Raw genomic sequence first — 19,577 nt, forward strand, 5'->3', positions numbered from 1 at the left:
AAGCTCTGATTACGGAAGGATGGAGAAGGAAAGCGACCGTGCCCTTTCGAAGGAACCATCCCGGCATTTGACTTAGGCGATTTAGAGAAATCGCGGAAAACCTAAATCAGGATGGGTGGACGAGGGTTTGAAACGTCGTCCTCCCGAATGCGAGTCCAGTGTGCTAAACACCGCGTTACCCCGCTTGGTTGCGTAATCTCTCAATACGACAAAATATAAACGTGGTCAATCGTACCTGTGTTGAGCGGGATGTGCCGAAACGCTAACCACTTCTTAAGCCACAGGTGTCTTCTAGGTGGTACTAAATAAGTCACTTCAAGGCAAATATCTAAAATCGAGAAGCAGAGGCGGCCAGTTAATGACAAAAATCTCCGGGCTAAAAACAATCTGTCACAAGGCATGGACTCCCATAGTTCTTTTCAGGATCCTACAGTTATAAACCTAGGAGCTGTTATGAAAATCTGTCAAATCAATACTGAAGGTGTAAGTAAATCTAAGTGTCAAATCTTACGGAAGATTTTATCAAAATGTACCACGAAAGATGTTGCGATACGGGAAACCCCTGCTAAAAATGAAGATTACATGAATCAGAGACCAAAAACTCCTGGCGTTAACGTCTAGGAGTAACGTACCATTGTGCTTATGGGGTGGCAACTTACATACGATCGCCAATTAAGAAAGTATATCTATGCTCTTTATCTGATCTCTATGACATCCACTAAATTACAGTAAACATTTATGAACTAACAGTAATTAATAAATACAAGTTTCCAGTTATCTCTTGGCCTCCATAGGCCATTCCGCCATTTACCTCTGAGATTTTAACAGTAACCACATTCAATGCAAGTTTAATGAAAATTGTGAAGTCCTTGTATGTTAGGCAGAAGATAACTTGTATTTGGTGTTTGGTGCCACGAATAAAGTAATCCACCAATCTTTATTAAAATTAGGACAAGTATCCCACTCGTCTCATCCTCCCACGGCATAGAAGAAACGTTAGAAAAATAAAGTGGGATTTGTTTGCTAAAAATTTGGACATTGAATGGATTTTACAAAATCAAATGACTACAAGAGGTTTGTTGGAGCTATGGCAAGTGCAGCAACAAAGCAATTCCTCAGGGCTATCCCAAGTAACGTGCTCCAGTTTGAAATGATAGGACCGAGAAACAGTATGACGAATTTCTAAAAGTGGTGACTAAAATGCAAATAATCTACATCATAAACTTGATACAGCCGGACGTCCAAGGCGGACAGAGATTGCTATGTCATTCCATTTTAAAACATCAAGTAGAGAAGCATAGTCATTATTAATGACATTAGGTGGAAACAAAAGTATGGGTCAACACCCATATTTCAGCTAATAGGATTATGCCACATTTATTGTCTACATCCAGAGCACCAAGGGATAAAGTTCATACAAGGTGCATCAGATGCAAACTTATATCGCTTAAAAAGAACGTCACTGAGCAATCTGAGTTTTCAGAACTCTGTTTCTGAAATTTCAGTTGCTCTTAAAACCGTGCAAGCTAGAAAATCAGTATGAAGTAATGGAATCCATCCCGAATTTCTTCTGCACTGTGGGAAGTATACAAAAAGACGGCTAGCAGAATTCTTTGCTGGCGTTTCGATATCTGGCTCAATCCACAAAACCCGAAACTATCTAAAAATCATAATACTCAAACCTTGCAAGTCAGCATACCAGCCAAAAAACAATCGTCCAGTTGCACTACTGAACATCATTTACAAGTTCCTTGAAGTAATTCTCTACAATTACATTACCCCAGTGGTCTTTCGGAACCATCTTGTTGCCCAAGCTGGATTCTGCCCAGGATGGAGCTGCACTTATCAAGTCTTATCACTAATAATATTCACTGAAGCAGAATATTAAATGAGGTAAAAACCATCAGATGCTTTCGTAGATCTAAGTAAAGCCTATAATACAACTTGGATGCACGGGCTGCTTTATAAATTATTTCAATTTATTCCCTGCAGACGCACAACGAAACTAATTGACAAGATGTTAGCTGGAAGGAAATTTACATTAACTACAGGAATAAACACAAGCGGCCCCAAAGAAGTGATCTGTCCTCACTTCGCTGTTGTTTAAGTTATATTCATTTGATATTCCTTCAACACAGTCCAGAGAGCTTGGCTGTAGGGATGATGGGCAATATCCACCAAAAACAAAACATTCCAAACAACTGAAGGAATCTTACTCTTCATCTGCACTTCTCAAGTTAATACTTCCGTAAAATGGGGTTTACAACCCAACTAAAAGAAAACAGAAGTTGCACGTTTTAATCTGTTTAATATATTGGCACAGAGAGCCCTTGGTGTCTATTTTGAGAGAGACAAACTTCGACATAACAAAATATCTTTGGATCACCTTATTTAGGACACTTTGTGATGCATTTGAGATGAACATTTGCTACGCTCAAAAGCAGGAACAGCGTTCTCTATAAGTTCTGTGGCAATAGTTGTTGATCGTCAACAGGGAAACGTTCTCCTCTATCACGGGAAATTTATTCACAGCTTTTTCTTTTTGAAGCGAAGTGTTAAGTTTCGTCAGTATGATGATGTCCCTGGAGCAAATTGTAGGAGACAGTTTTTCAAATTAATCACATTATTTTCTAATCAATTGAATAACAACATTTGTATGTTGCAGCTAAAGGATTTAACCTGCTCGCAAAGAGTTTCATATAATTGCGACTTCTTAGCCCAGTACCTACACATTCAGTACAGTGAAGAGGGGTAATTTGGAGAGCGGGGCAATATGAATAATGCTAATAAGTTGACAACATTAAGACAAAACGCGAGACGCCATGTTGAGAGGTGATACATAGTGAGATGTAAGTGGTTTGTGAACTCTCTTTCGATAAATCAGGTCTCTGAAGCTGAACTGGACGTCTCTGGAAAAACTTTTATGGTGGAATGTATGTAGCAATCTCCATATTAATTAGTAGCTTATAATATTTCGCTTCATTTACTTAAGTTTTTATAGAAAACATGGTATACAAGCGATTCACGGGTGCCTTATCAGTTGCTAGCCCGACCTGTAGCCCATTCTAGGGTTTGAGCTGGGGGCTATGATCGAATCATCCATTGTTTGTCGACTCGCGGGGAAATCTCGATAGTGTGTCACAGGGAAAATTGGATAGTGTTTTGTGATCGATTTGAACAGTAGGAATTTATAAATGATTATTTACAACTAGTCTTTGTTAGTTTCTAATTTCCGATGGTAGGAAATTACAAGAAAAAGGAATGTAGGCTCTCTAATGCATAAAGGAGAGCACGGAACAGGCTACTATATCCACTATAAACAACGAGATGTCAGTTTTCGATATTGCAGAATTGTTCCTTGAACTAGTTTATATAGAAGAGTACTGTAAAAAAGGAGGGAATGTTGCAAATGGATGATTTGGTGCCTCATACACCAAAACCGATTGGTGATATTGGGCGTCCATCAATATATGGAGTAGATCTGGCGAAAACTTTAGTAGACGGATTTCGGAATAACTCAGAGAGGACTGTGTGTTGCTACGTATTCCTATGCTAAACGTTGCAACACTGGGTCACCAGTATCATGTTCAGTAAAAAATACAACAGGCAAAGATTAGTACCTAAGTTTTTGTAAGGGAAACACAGCTAGAGCAGCAGGGTTAAACAAGGAAGTAATCAATTCCTATTTCAATGTTTTAGAAAATGTTGTGACAGAATTCGATTTCAATAACGGTCCAACATGTATCTACAATATCGACAGGAGTAGACTTCCTCTAACTAACAGACCACCTACAATAGTAGCAGAGAAAGGGAAAAAGGGAATCGTCAGCGTTACAAATGCTGAACGTGGCGAAAAATTTAGTGTTGTTGCATGTTGTAACACCATTGGCACTTACATATGCCGCTAGTAATATTCAGAGGAGTACAACGAAAGCCTGGACTGCCAAATAATCTACCTAATGCGTCACTTCTATGCATGAGTGAGAGTAGCTATATACATGAAGACATATTCATGAAATTCCTTGAACACTTCGATAAATATTGTGTTCGAGGAAAAGTTTTGTTGATTGTGGATGGTCACATTTCCTATGCGTCCATATCAGCCAATGAATTTCGTTTGAACCACGGGACTGAATTGGTCAGCTTACCTCCCACTGCACCCATGTCCCGCAGCTGCTTGACCGCTGCGATTATTAAGGCTCTGAAGAATTACTACCATCAGGACTCTACCACTTGGATGCATCCGAACCCTGTGTCTGCTATCACTAAATTCCAGTCTGGACTACTTTCCACAGAGGCTTGGAAATCCATGGCATCAGCTGGACTAGTGGTCAACGGTTTTTCAACTTAATGATGGAAGAATTCAACGACAATGAGGTAGGATACCTAAGACCTGAGAGTAATGAAGACGACAGTAAATGTCGGTTTTGCAGTATTCCTGAATCTCTTCCAAAATGGGGGATTAAATTCGGTGTCCAAGTTGCAAAACATGGTACAACGAGCATTGTGTTGGGACAAAAGAAAGAATTGAGATTTGCTATATCTTTCATGCTCATAATTATGTGTAACTTATTTGAAGGCAATTATCAAAATATGTAGTAAAACTAAGATCTTACACGATATTTTCAGTTTATTATTATTCATATTGCCCCCACAATGTATTCAAATTGACCTACATTTTTTCACTTCGCAACATTTTTGAGGTAAATCGTTTAGCTAAATTGTGAGTTAAATTGTTGATATTTTTATTTTTATAAAAAATCTAGAGCTTCCTTAAACATGTATGTGGAACACTATGTACACTGCTGGAAATTGAAATAAGAACACCGTGAATTCATTGTCCCAGGAAGGGGAAACTTTATTGACACATTCCTGGGGTCAGATACATCACATGATCACACTGACAGAACCACAGGCACATAGACACAGGCAACAGAGCATGCACAATGTCGGCACTAGTACAGTGTATATCCACCTTTCGCAGCAATGCAGGCTGCTATTCTCCCATGGAGACGATCGTAGAGATGCTGGATGTAGTCCTGTGGAACGGCTTGCCATGCCATTTCCACCTGGCGCCTCAGTTGGACCAGCGTTCGTGCTGGACGTGCAGACCGCGTGAGACGACACTTCATCAGTCCCAAACATGCTCAATGGGGGACAGATCCGGAGATCTTGCTGGCCAGAGTAGTTGACTTACACCTTCTAGAGCACGTTGGGTGGCACGGGATACATGCGGACGTGCATTGTCCTGTTGGAACAGCAAGTTCCCTTGCCGGTCTAGGAATGGTAGAACGATGGGTTCGATGACGGTTTGGATGTACCGTGCACTATTCAGTGTCCCATCGACGATCACCAGTGGTGTACGGCCAGTGTAGGAGATCGCTCCCCACACCATGATGCCGGGTGTTGGCCCTGTGTGCCTCGGTCGTATGCAGTCCTGATTGTGGCGCTCACCTGCACGGCGCCAAACACGCATACGACCATCATTGGCACCAAGGCAGAAGCGACTCTCATCGCTGAAGACGACACGTCTCCATTCGTCCCTCCATTCACGCCTGTCGCGACACCACTGGAGGCGGGCTGCACGATGTTGGGGCGTGAGCGGAAGACGGCCTAACGGTGTGCGGGACCGTAGCCCAGCTTCATGGAGACGGTTGCGAATGGTCCTCGCCGATACCCCAGGAGCAACAGTGTCCCTAATTTGCTGGGAAGTGGCGGTGCGGTCCCCTACGGCACTGCGTAGGATCCTACGGTCTTGGCGTGCATTCGTGCGTCGCTGCGGTCCGGTCCCAGGTCGACGGGCACGTGCACCTTCCGCCGACCACTGGCGACAACATCGATGTACTGTGGAGACCTCACGCCCCACGTGTTGAGCAATTCGGCGGTACGTCCACCCGGCATCCCGCATGCCGACTATACGCCCTCGCTCAAAGTCCGTCAACTGCACATACGGTTCACGTCCACGCTGTCGCGGCATGCTACCAGTGTTAAAGACTGCGATGGAACTCCGTATGCCACGGCAAACTGGCTGACACTGACGGCGGCGGTGCACAAATGCTGCGCAGCTAGCGCCATTCGACGGCCAACACCGCGGTTCCTGGTGTGTCCGCTGTGCCGTGCGTGTGATCATTGCTTGTACAGCCCTCTCGCAGTGTCCGGAGCAAGTATGGTGGGTCTGACACACCGGTGTCAATGTGTTCCTTTTTCCATTTCCAGGAGTGTATTAATACTTGCAAATACCTCCGTTCATTTCAAGAAAAACGTTAAAATGTTTCAAATTATCCAAATTAACCCTCTTTAGCTGATAAAAATTATCCGGACACCCCAATAAAATGTAGATCTGAGCATTAGACGTCAAGAGCAGTGGGCCAAGGAGATGGGGATTACTGTGTTGTCAGTAGATGATGATGAATGTGGGGCGCTCAACATCATGGTCATCAGTACATGTCAGCACGCCATTCTCAGGGGGGAGGGGGGGGGGCGGAGACGGCTGTCCCCCACATGCGGAGAACCTTGTAATACATTTAAGTGTGTCTCCCGTCCCCAGCACTTTATGGACGAGGCCAGACAGTGCACAAAATTTCAGAACCCCTGTAACCCTAGTGTCAGTGTCGGCGAAGATCTTGGGCAGCTCTCCAACCAAACTGAGCGCTGCCCAAATGTCAGTATATACGACACACCTTGCTAAAAGATGCTGAACCTGAAGTGGCACACCGTGAACTTCACGGAGTGGTAGATCCACCTACTGGAGGAGGAAACCGCATGCAATGGAATGGCAAATCAACATAAAACACCATCCCGATACTCTTCTTTGGCTGCTTTGTCGATTATTATAGAGTTTCCTCATATCTCGACATGTCCAGGTATCCAACAAAATATCACCCTCTTGCCATGGTGTTGAAGCCGCTGTAAGGAATCGTGGATGAGCTGTATAGATAGGTCTACCACATACATTTGATGGACCGCAAGTAGTACCCTGAGCGAGTCAGGTCAGTCGAGGAACCTTGTACTGTGATGCCTGTGAAGCCACTCCAGTTCCATCATTATGCCATACAATTCCGCATCATAATTTGTGAACGGTTCCGTAAGGTGAATTTTGAAAACCCTGCACTTGGTGCAGGGAGTGGCAACTGTCCCTTAACATAGACAAATGTGATGTATTGCGAATACAGAGAAAGAAGAATCCTTTATTGTATGATTATATGATAGCGGAACAAACACTGGTAGCAATTACTTCTGTAAAATATCTGGGAGTATGCGTGCGGAGCGATTTGAAGTGGAATGATCATATAAAATTAATTGTTGGTAAGGCGGGTACCAGGTTGAGATTCATTGGGAGAGTGCTTAGAAAATGTAGTCCATCAACAAAGGAGGTGGCTTACAAAACACTCGTTCGACCTATACTTGAGTATTGCTCATCAGTGTGGGATCCGTACCAGATCGGTTTGACGGAGGAGATAAAGAAGATCCAAAGAAGAGCGGCGCGTTTCGTCACAGGGTTATTTGGTAACCGTGATAGCGTTACGGAGATGTTTAATAAACTCAAGTGGCAGATTCTGCAAGAGAGGCGCTCTGCATCGCGGTGTAGATTGCTCGCCAGGTTTCGAGAGGGTGCGTTTCTGGATGAGGTATCGAATATATTGCTTCCCCCTACTTATACCTCCCGCGGAGATCACGAATGTAAAATTGGAGAGATTAGAGCGCGCACGGAGGCTTTCAGACAGTCGTTCTTCCCGCGAACCATACGCGACTGGAACAGGAAAGGGAGGTAATGACAGTGGCACGTAAAGTGCCCTCCGCCACATACCGTTGGGTGGCTTGCGGAGTATAAATGTAGATGTAGATGTACCAGGAAAAACAGGCAAGGGCGTTCTCTTGCTGGGATCTATCCATATAAACAACAATAAAACTGTGGTATGCACTTAAAATTGAAGAAAACAAAGCTATACAAACGTAATCTGAAGAACAAGTTTTCTTATATTGCGGCAAGCTTAAAGTCACTTTGGGCCTTTGACCAATGACTGTGTATTCAGAGGCCTGATATATCTAGATCCTTGAGACAATCAGTAGCGCGTAATCCGAACGGCTTTTTGGCATGGGGTCGATACCTGAACAGCAGCGGGAAGTTGGGGTGGGCTTCATCACTAAATGCCAACGACTAAGGCAACTTTGAGATTTTCGGACCATATCGCGCCAGAAGGAGGCGCCGCCGAATCCGAGTGGTGGTTCACCAGCCTCTGCAAACAGACTCTGAACTGGGCTAGTCCGAAAGGCTCCAGTCAATATCCGAATGCTCTCACAGTTGACACCACCTAACATCTTAAGGCAAGAAATACGGGCTAATCCACAAACCACGCTGCTGTAATCTAACCGAGATCTGACACAGCCGGCCGAAGTGGCCGTGCGGTTAAAGGTGCTGCAGTCTGGAACCGCAAGACCGCTACGGTCGCAGGTTCGAATCCTGCCTCGGGCATGGATGTTTGTGATGTCCTTAGGTTAGTTAGGTTTAACTAGTTCTAAGTTCTAGGGGACTAATGACCTCAGCAGTTGAGTCCCATAGTGCTCAGAGCCATTTTTTGAGATCTGACACATGCCCCATAAAACTGTAGGAGACGGGACCTGAAGCTCTTTGTTCGGAGATCTTTCAGGTGCGACAGCCAAGTTCATTTCGAGTCAAACAGAAGATTGGAAAAGCGCACATTGTCCCTAAAATATAAACTATTGTCCACATCGTGAGCTCTGGTTGTTTAAAACTTTGATGAGTATGGTTAAAACTGACACACGTAGTAATCTGTGGTGAGAACCTAAAACCAGTTTTATTGGCCCAAGCTTCCAATTTCCTGATGGGCAGGTGTAGCTGCGTCGTTATCATTGCAGAGCGGAGGAAGGACAGAAGACTGCGAAGTCATCCATAAACAGAGAGCATTTAACAGGGCTCCCGACTGCGGAGGAGATCCCATTGATAGCGACCGCAAACAGTTTGACACTGATTGCACTCTCTTGGAGACCCCTTTCTACCAAATATAGCAATTAAACAACACAAACGCGATACTGAAAGAACCGGTCCACCAGGAAGACTGGATAAGAAGTTGCAGACGTCCACGTAGGCCCCAATCATGGAGAAGGATCTGCAAGCGGTGTCCTGCACTTTTCCGAAATGAGAAAAGACACCAATCAAATGGTTTCGTCGTAAGATGGAATCCTGTATCGCCGTCTCCAACAGAATTAACTTGTCAAGGGGAGAACAGTAGCGCCTGAAAACGCACTCGTAGTTGCAAAGGTGACTTCGGGATTCGAGGAGCCAGACGAGGCAGCAGTTGACCATGCGCTCTGGAGTCTAATTCATACAACTGGTAAGGACTACACCGTGGTAATCGTTAAGCGAAAGCGCATGTGGACGAGGAGCTAGTGACATCACAGCGTGGACTTCCACGTTTCACTACACTGCAGAGCGTGAAATAGAGAATCTGGCACGTTAGATTGTTGCCTCGTGGAGAGGACCGTGGCCAGTGAAATGCAACATCGTTTTACGTTACAAGCAGAATATACGAGCCGCCATATTTTATGGTGTTAAACATCGTATTTGATGGGTTTTCTTTGGTTCAAATGGCTCTAAGCACTCTGGGACTTAACATCTGAGGTCATCAGTCCACTGGACTTAGAACTACTTAAACATAACTAACCTAAGGACATCACACACATCCATGAACGATGCAGGATTCGAACCTGCGACCGTTGCAGCAGCGCGGTTCCAGACTGAAGCGCCTCGAACCGCTTGGTCACAACGGTCGGCTGGGTTTTCTTTCTCATAGAGTACGTGATATGGTTTCAAAGCACACAGAAATTGAGGAACTCTCGGAGATGCGTCGTTTTACCTACGATTTGTTATAATAAAATGATAGGAAACTACAGATCGGTAGGTAAAGACATCTTGTGTTGATATTTTTGGTGTTATAACTTGTGTGCTACGAAAGTATACCATTTCTATGCTACAAAGCAATGATAATCTATGAAAGGCGCGTCTTTCCCGCACAATTTGCATCTTAAATATTAAGTAATGAGATTTGCAGTTACAGTCTTAAGACACTGTACGCCATGTACGCAGGTGCAATAGGTATGTCGCGCAGTTCATAGTATCATAGGCTCTTGAGTTGCGTAGAGCGAAGTAGCGTAGGTTCGCGTCCGCCTTCCAAATTTTTTTCATCTTTTCTTTTCTATTATATTCTGGGTCTTTCTTATTCATTTAATAAGAGTATTATCTCAAAAGCCGATGTTAATTATTGTAAATTATGTATTTGCTGCAATTCTTGTTGCAAAGGCCAACGATTGGAATGTTTCCTCAGTGACCAGAAATCTTATCGTGACTGCCAGTCTATGTCTGAGAATGAATACATGCCACACACTGGAAGTTTTTACTCCTACGAACTTTCTGTAATATATATATATATATATATGGATTAACTGACTGGCTCATGTTTGTATCTTGCCAATAAATATCTTTTTCAATGATGATGAGCAGCTCTTCTTCCATTCGAGTGAAATTAGGAAACGAATCTCGATCTTGAAATCTTTATGATGAAGTACGTTATTTCAGAATGTTAGTAGTAAATGAAACATCGAGAATATGGATATCACGCACGCGCAAATTGACATTAGACACTATACCATAACTATATTCAATTTAAATTTACATTACGCTGTGTTCCTCTACCAGCAATTTGCTGTTCAAGCTATCGAGGAGTCAAGAATCTTCATGATTTTCACCGTTCTTCTTCGACAATACCGAACAGAGCTACTGCAGCTGTTTTACGCGCGTCCATTTTCGTAAAGGAACTTGGTGGTCTGCGAGCCAAATAAAGCCGACAATGGCCACTAGACATTGCTGAGAGCACAAATCACGCTAACCAGCTCGTCCGGTGTGCCGCTGGAGTGAGATCTGATGTCGCGTTCGCGTCCACATCGACGTTAACGGTGTCGTCCCGTATGAGGACGGATTTAGGGTCGGTACGATCCTTGCCTCGTTTCCGTAAAGGAATTAATATTGCCTCCTTCCAAATCGAGGGATACTGTTGTTCCAAACCAGATCCGATTGAAACAAGATAGGAGCTTGCCTTTGGCTCGAGGGCACAGACGATGGAGCACTGCATAATGAATCTGACCGAGTCCTGACGCAGTGTATCTGGCAGCGGACAGACACGATTGCAGACTCCACATGGAGGATGAAGGACTGTAGACCTCCTCGTTAGACGACATGAAGCTCAGGTTTTAGCTGAACACTTTTTTTACCGCGACTGCGTTTCAGGTGTTCCGTAGTACTGTGAAGATGAGGAGGCAGTCTCCTCATCTTCACAGTACTACGGAACACCTGAAACGCAGTCGCGGTAAAAAAGTGTTCAGCTAAAACCTGAGCTATGTCTTTCGGCGCGTCCACCAAGACCCCATTTCTCAACAAGGGCATAAGGTAAGGTGTACTGCCGTTGCCTGAAATTCGCCTTATTGAGTCCCAAACTGGCTACATGGAAGTTGACCGATTAATGGGAGTCGCGAATTCCTTCCAGGAGTTCCTCTCCCGTTCTTCTATAGCTCGCCTCGCTTGTGCTCTTGCAGACCGGAAGATTTCCTGTGTTTTAATCTCCACAAAGCTCAGCGTCTATCTCTGATTGCCAAGCAGCAGACGTCATTTCACCAAGGAACAGGCCGTCGTCTGAGGTGCTTGCTAGACTGGGACTGTAATCTGCGGCAGCTCGCTAGATCAGACAGGTGATATGGTCCACCGTCCCCAGGTACAATAATGTTGTTTGAAGATGGCCTGCTGAATGTATCATTAGCAATTTGCCCTTCTTTGTAGTCTCTTGCCAACCACCGGCCGAGTTAGCAGATTAATCTACACCGGAAAGGAGTCACTAGAATGCAAGTCTTTGGCCACTTCGCACTGAAATGAGTCTGCAAAAGCTGGTGAGTAAAAACAAAGTTCAGTGGCTGAAGTTGACCTTGTAACTGTAGAAAAGTGTTCATCTGATAAGAATTAAAATGAGAGATATTCTCTGAATGAACGAGACGCTCGATAATTCGACCTCTGGAGCAAGTGGTAGCCGAGACCTACAGCACATTGTGTGCACTGAAGTCCCCCCGCCCCGCCGAAGGACTGGGTGGGGGGATGTGCCGAGGAGTTCAATCAGTGCACCTATATCCAACGGATCATGAAGTGGAAGATGTGAAACAACACTGATTTTAAATTGTGTAAGAACTTCAACTGAAACTAGTTGTATAGCCGTGGTAAGAGGGACAGGAGAGTAGTAGCGTCCATCGTAAACCCTTAATCAAGGTGTGTCAGTGACTTTAAAATGAGTTTCTTGTAAGCAAATGTAGAATAGGTTCTTCTGGGTCAGGAGCTGTCATTATGCCAAACACGATTCGTATCCATTTAATTTCCACTGCGACAGGGAAGTCTCTGTGGGAGCCATTGACTAGCAATGGCTGAGCTTGTCCTTCTCCCGCGGTGGTCGTGACTTACCCGAATGGTCAGGGAAAACATGAGAGGTTGCCCAGCTCTCCGGTTCCCCCATGTGAATATCAGTGTCATCAACCATAAAATCACAATCAGGAAGGGAGAGTGTTCGCCGATCGAATGGCTTTTCTGCCTCTTTCTTCGATTTCGAAAGACTTTGTGTGTGACGTTCTTCCTTACTTATGGAAGGAGTTGCTTGCATGGGCAGAGGTGATGGCTTAGTGGGTCTCAGTTGGTGTGCAATGGTCTGCGGCTGAGGTTCCAAGTCTGTTGTTGACGGTTTCTGAATGATATTTTTTTTTCTGTTTGAATGATGTAGATTTGGGTACAAGTGTATCTTTTCCCCTCACTGGTACACTGACAAATGCATGCACTAGCACTTGAATCTGTGGCGGCGTTTCTGTAGAGGTATCACACTTGGCGACTGGTTTCTTAAGCGTCGATGCACAAGAAGTAGCAAACACTTGAGGTTGCGTAGCTTTGAACGCTCTTTTAGCTTCACCATAGGGTATGTGTCTCTTAAATTTCAACTCCAAAATTTTCCTTTCTTCATTATACACCCGACACATCTTGTTCCATATTGAATGATCCCTGTAGCAGTTTATACATTTCGGAGGAAGTGTACAAGAGTCGACTGATTCGCGACCTGAGCCTCCACAATTTTAACTTCTATCCCTCCAGTTACATGCTATAGTGATATGATCCCACACTTCAAGCATTAAGTTAATTTGCGAACAAACTGTCAAACCTTAAGCCTGGAAGAATATATTCAGGTAATTCCAGGGTGTTGGACGTTAGAATAAATATTGCAGTTCTGCACTTCAGTGACACTCATATTTTCCATTCTTCATATAGCTCCTCAAGGTCCATCTCCGTTATATAGGAGCAAGTCCTTACGCCTTTACAGTAGTTATGGGTGTTACGCAACTCAGCCTCAACAGGGTAGTCACTTAAGCATAAGGTCTTGCATCCCGTAAGCTTAAATACTTGGTTTGACATGGCAGTTTCAACTAGAAGTGTTCCATTACGAAATGAGTTGACGGCAGAAAAGGTTGGCGGAACTGGCCAGTAACCCCCACCCTCCCCCACAGATCGGGAAACCCGCGGTCACCATACTCGTGCCCAACCACTGCTGGTGGAGCTCCTTGGGAAAGAGACAGCCCGCCCTTCCCAAGTTGTGGACACACTTCGTTGGGGCCCCTCCGCTGAGGCCTGTCCGGCTTGGGTGACCCTGCCAGTCACTACGCTACCGCCGGTATAGCTCTCAGCGTCATTGAGACACAAAAACGCTCCCGCCCGGCACTAAAGCCGCCTACAACAAAGCGGTGTCCCCTGAGAGGATTGACAGTAGAGTAGCAGAAACAGTAGAATGGGTTAGTCTGGAGAGATCAGTGACTTGGGACGTGAACTCGACTTATTTATTTCAACAACCATTCACCTCATCAGCACAAGGGCTTCAGGTGGGGAAGCCAAGGCCCCCATTCTCTGAAACACATCACTTTCCACCGCCGCTCTTAACGATGGTCCCAGAGAAACGCCAAAATTTTTGTGTTCCGTTGCGAACATCTAAGGTGCCCATTTTAAGAAATGAGACATTTCTTCGAACCTCTCATTATTAAGTATTAAAGGTGCCACAGAAAGTGTGAACATTTTGACAGAGTATAAAGTGTGAACATTTTAACAGGGCATTAAATATGGAGTATAGAGAGTAAAACAAAAGTAGTCTGAAGAGAATTTGAGGCACCTTTAAGAGCACAGTACAACAAGAGTTCTCAACTGCTGTAGCACGTACAATGAGAGTTGACACTATCTATCAGATTCCCTAGAATGATAACCATTATAAACCAAACATTTCTTAATGTTCTTATTGTTATTCAGTTTTCACCAAAAATCTGCCTATAACATATGTATTCTACTCAACTGAATGAAAAAGTATCACTGTGTCATCGTTCAAAAACAGCACGAGCATCCGTATTACATTTAAGTAACTCTTGCAATTTCTTTTATACTACAAGAATTTCTTTCTTTTCAGTTTTTGGCAGCATGCGAATTTCATAGACGATGGAGTCATTAAAATCGCCTTGTCGGCCGCAATGTCTTCTTCAAGAGTGAGGAACGGACCAGTCTTGAAAACACAGTCTCTTCTCACAGTAAAAACCGACTCGTCCCGTTTCAACTTCAGAAATATGAAAGACCAATATCATCATCATTCTCTCGTTAAATTAGGAGAAAAGCAATTACTGTGCTGATTTTTTGAACTTCAGCGCCATGAAGATAACATCACAACAGACTGAAATTTGAGGTACATAATAGAGCACAAAGAACATACAGACAGAGGAAAGAAGGAAGACTAGGGTTTAACGTCCAGTTGACGACGAGGTCATTAGATATTGAGCAGAATCTCCGATTGGGGGGAAGGGTGTGTCCTTTTGAAAGGCCTTAAGATATAAGGGGCGATCAAAAAGTATCCGTTCGCAGACCGTATGTCTGGAATCGATATGCTAATCAGGTAAAATGGCAGTGAGCACTAAGGCAATCATTCCATCGGCGCAACAAGTTTAAGGTACTCTTTTGGAAAACACCGGGTCCTGCTGCGCGAGCCGGCCGGTGTGGCCGTGCGGTTCTAGGCGCTTCAGTCTGGAACCGCGTGACCGCTACGGTCGCAGGTTCGAATCCTGCCTCGGGCATGGATGTGTGTGATGTCCTTAGGTTAGTTAGGTTTAATTAGTTCTAAGTTCTAGGCGACTGATGATCTCAGAAGTTAAGTCGCATAGTGCTCAGAGCCATTTTTTGAACCTGCTGCGCGAAGAAGTCCATAACAGTCTGCTGCACATCCTCGTCTGACAGGAATCGTCGACCCATCAAGGCCTTTTTAAGGGACCAAAGTCGTAACAAGCGCATGCGGAGAGATCACATTTATAGGGCGGGTGCTCGAGTGTCCCGCACTTGACTTGGCGTAACTTCTGCCTAACGACATCTGCGATGTGGGGACGTTTGTTGTCATGAAGCAGCAGCACCCCTTGTCGCTGCTTTCCCGGACGTTTCGCCTTAATTGCACACGCATCATTTCCAACGTTGGTTTTCGACAGACACACTGCCCCATACAGTCTTCGTTTACCGATGAATGTTTATCGGTGTTTCTCCTTCGGCATCCTAGAAAGGATGACAAAACGTTCGTCCTGTTTGGACGCATATTTTAATAACGTCGTCGTAGTTCACATTTCCGCAGTTAGCGCACGCACATTGCAAAGACACGAATGTCACACTAAGTCCGATGCATATACTGCACTACCGCTTGGAAGTCGTGCTGCGTTGCATATACGCCGCAGAAACGCCCTCAAAGAAACTTTTTGATCGTCCCCTTATGTTTTGGTTGACGTAAAATGCTGATCTACATGAGTGGAGGGGAATTCAACCACTGTCCTTCCGACTGCAAATCAAGTGTTTTACTAAGGCGCCGCCTAGCTTTGTGAGAGGAAGAATGCAAGGTAGATAGGATAGAAATTCGTATATTATCGACTCCCTGATTATAGTGACGGCGCTATGGCTCAACAAGTAAAAAATACGTTTTTGCCTTTACGGATAACTTCGGCCAATCTCCAGCAGTGTGTATGGAAAACTGAAAACCTAGACCAAGATGGTTTGACAGCTATTTACGTCCCTTCCCCCCCCCCCCCCCCCCCTCCCACCCATTCCAATCAACAACCCAAGTAATTTCCGACGTCTTAAACGCAGTGTTTTCTCACTCGGTGACACGAGAACTAGTAGTGATGCACCTGGGATTCGCATTACTGAGGAAATCCATCTCTGAATGGTCAACTGGAACAGAGCTACAGAACGGCCAATAAGTGCGTCGCCGTCAGCGATCGGTAGGCTGTCAGATAGAAATAAATGCATTAAAGAGTTTTAATGGGTACTATTAACAGTACGTGGGTTAACAGTCATTATCGTCTCATGAACATGGAAGAGAAATAGGCGGATAAAAAGAAGTCCAACAATGACTCATGAAATGTGATGTTCTACAGAGTTACTGGGATGACAATTATGTCAAAGCCATGAAGGTGGAGAATTTTTATTTTCGAAAATTGATTGCAAAACGCTGGAGAAATGTCTGCTTCAATGGTGTGTCATCTTAGGTCTACAACCTTAGCACATAGTGGGGAACGGAAGGATACCGACAGACTTCGAGGGATTGCAGCAGGTGTCTTTAAGGATAAACTGCGGATAAGATCCCTGTTCGAAAGCATCATCCAATGACGCTACAGAGTGTCAAAGTTAAAGAGATAACGTCTGCCGATAGACCACCGTTTTGTCAGCAAACACACAATAGTGTAAAAACATGTCCGAAAGAACAGACACCACACATACATACAAACATTAGTGTGGTCGTCGTCACCATGCACAACATTCGCTTTGGCATGTGCATATCTTGGCTTTTCCGAATTATGCATGCTCTCAACACTTTCCAATGATGAGAAGGTGCAGATTTCAGACTCAGAGTACAAATGTCGACAATATGAAGTTTGCTTTGATCATCATAGTGCTTCAAGAGCCACTGTCTGAATTCCCTTGCCTTTCTCCGAACTGACAGTCAACTGACCTACGCAGTTACAGTGGGACTTAACGGTGTAACGAGGAATGCCAGTCACAGTGCCACTCCCCCCCCCCCCCTCCAAATACACAAAAAACTTTCCGATCTGTAGTCTGAGGCACCCACGCAGCTCCGAATTCCACGAATATCTTTCCTTTAACACCTTTATTGCGTTATGCAACGTCAGACCTCACACTGCCCGTCATGCCTCAACGGTGGCCTGAGTGTTCGCGACACACATCGCCGACTGGCCACATGTTGGCTATACGGAAACGAGTGCGCTGTCAACGTCCTCCAGCAGTTCGAAGCAACAAACTATTCACTCATGTCGGAACAGATTGACGGAAACACCATTCAAACACATTTGAATGACCTGTACAAACTAAATACAGCTCCTCATAACTTTATAAAGTACGGACAACTGCGTGTCAAATGGTTCAAATGGCTCTGAGCACTATGGGACTTAACATCTGAGGTCATCAGTCCCCTAGAACTTAGAACTACTTAAACCTAACCAACCTAAGGACATCACACACATCCATGCCGAGGCAGGATTCGAACCTACGACCGTAGCAGTCGCGCGGTTCCGGCCTGAAGCGCCTAGAACCGCTCGGTCACCGCGGCCGGCTTAGTGCTGTTACCAGGCATGGTAGGGTATACAAGGGGCGTGAACAGCGTCAAATGTTGAGAGATCACGGAAGGACACGGAGAGGCATACTCGCATGAGACAGCGTTATCAGCGCCTGAAAGAGGCCTCGTTGTGGATCTGAATTCGTCCTGCTGGTCGAATCGTGCACTATCCACAATTGTGGCGCATTCGGATGTGACAGTGGCCCGATGTTGGACTGTAGGCACTCTTCGTCAAGATTCCCTCCGACCACCACAACATGTCACCTGGGAAGAAGTAATGGGCTCCCTAAAACATTCCGTCGTGTTATCCCGCGCTACTAGTCGGAAATGGAATTACCGTCCCATGCTAAAGCTGCCTTTAATACCACAACACAAAAGGCTGCGTTTGGAGTGGTACCGCGACCAGGAAGCATGGCCTGCTGACGAATGGCGTTGCATTGTGTTCAACCGTTCACGGTTCTGCACTATCCTGGGTTATCATCGCCAGCGAGTATGGTAGTGACTGGAGAGGCAAAGTGGTGTTTGGCGTCACAGTGTGGTGAACCATCGGGTATGAGTTGAGGTCAGCGATAGAGGGAACTCTGACGGCACAACGGTACGTCAACGGATATCCTGGGTCCTCCTGTGTTACCTCTTAAGCGACAGTATCGTGGTGCCATTTTTTAGGACAATGCTCGGCCACGCATCGCACGAGACACTATAAACCATCTGTGTGATCTTTATCATACGTTAATTACAAAGATATTAAGAAAATTCGATACATCCAGCTTCAATTACTACTGTAAATGTAACTGCCACACATGGCCCCGAAAAAGCAACGTAAATTATAACTGGAGGACCATATAAGAAGAAAACTTGACGAAAGAAACTCTTTATAAATACTGACAAGTAAATTTATCGCGGAAGAAAACGTAAATGACGTACCTTTTGGAGGAAAGAGTTCATCCATTTTGTGAAAGTCTTTTTCTGGATGGCAAGACGCTCCTCCTGCAGGGCGCGAATGCGGCCCTGCTCGAATTTGATAACGTCCTCCCGCTGCGTCATAGCGTTTCGTGGCGGGTCGTAGTCGTGCACATACTGGGCTGTAACAAAAGACACAGTTCCTCAGTTCACAGAATACATTAACATGCCCGATAAACATCACTTTCATGGCAAAAACGGAAGTTGCTGCACCTAGAAGAGTGTTACAATCGTTACCAAACAGGGATCACTGGAACCAACAGAAAACTCTTATAAATATCATTCAGCTCATTAACGTCAACACAGAGCAGACTGTATGTGTTTTGTTCCAGTACAGGATGGTACGTTAACATCTCGATACCCAGCATATGATCGGAGAGGCAGTATGTCAGTAGAGTCATTAACGCCTCATATAGCAAATTAAGAATCTTGGACTTAAAAAAATAACACAGACTACGTATCGAATTTCGTCATTAACTGTATGAGCAGCTGTAAAGCACCGAAGGTACGACGAAAAGTTGATATCGTCTTTAAAAAAAAAAAGTTATTCGTTTAAACAGTAGGGTCTTAGTTTATAGCACCTGTTCTTTGTTCATCAATTACGTGTTCGTCCACGAACACAAAACGCCAATATAACAGCACTAAATTCGGGAACAGTTCTACATTTAGAGCAGAGTACATAATACGACATATATTACGTACTTTGATTTTCACTTTTCACGTCAAATTTATGTTTTCAAAAATAACACATTTTCAGTGGGGGGGGGGAAGAGGGGTCGGGGGGGGGGGAGAGAAGAGGGAGGGAAGAGAGAGAGAGAGAGAGAGAGAGAGAGAGAGAGAGAGAGAGAGAGCGAGCGCAACACCCAGTTCTGTTTTCTCTCGTCCTGA

The 19,577-nt window shown here is 44.7% G+C and overlaps 1 protein-coding gene across 1 annotated transcript in view; it reads right to left on the reverse strand.

Moving 5' to 3' along the window:
* LOC126470328 (spectrin beta chain, non-erythrocytic 2) overlaps positions 1-19,577 on the reverse strand; it is a 304,767-nt gene that overhangs the window by 232,475 nt on the left and 52,715 nt on the right. Inside the window, exon 2 of the mRNA XM_050098113.1 lies at positions 18,654-18,811. Within this exon, the coding sequence (XP_049954070.1) occupies positions 18,654-18,811 (158 nt within the window). The remainder of the gene's footprint in view (positions 1-18,653; positions 18,812-19,577) is intronic.

This window comes from Schistocerca serialis, chromosome 3 (assembly GCF_023864345.2).
Source record: "Schistocerca serialis cubense isolate TAMUIC-IGC-003099 chromosome 3, iqSchSeri2.2, whole genome shotgun sequence".
NCBI classification, from domain to species: Eukaryota; Metazoa; Arthropoda; class Insecta; order Orthoptera; family Acrididae; genus Schistocerca; species Schistocerca serialis.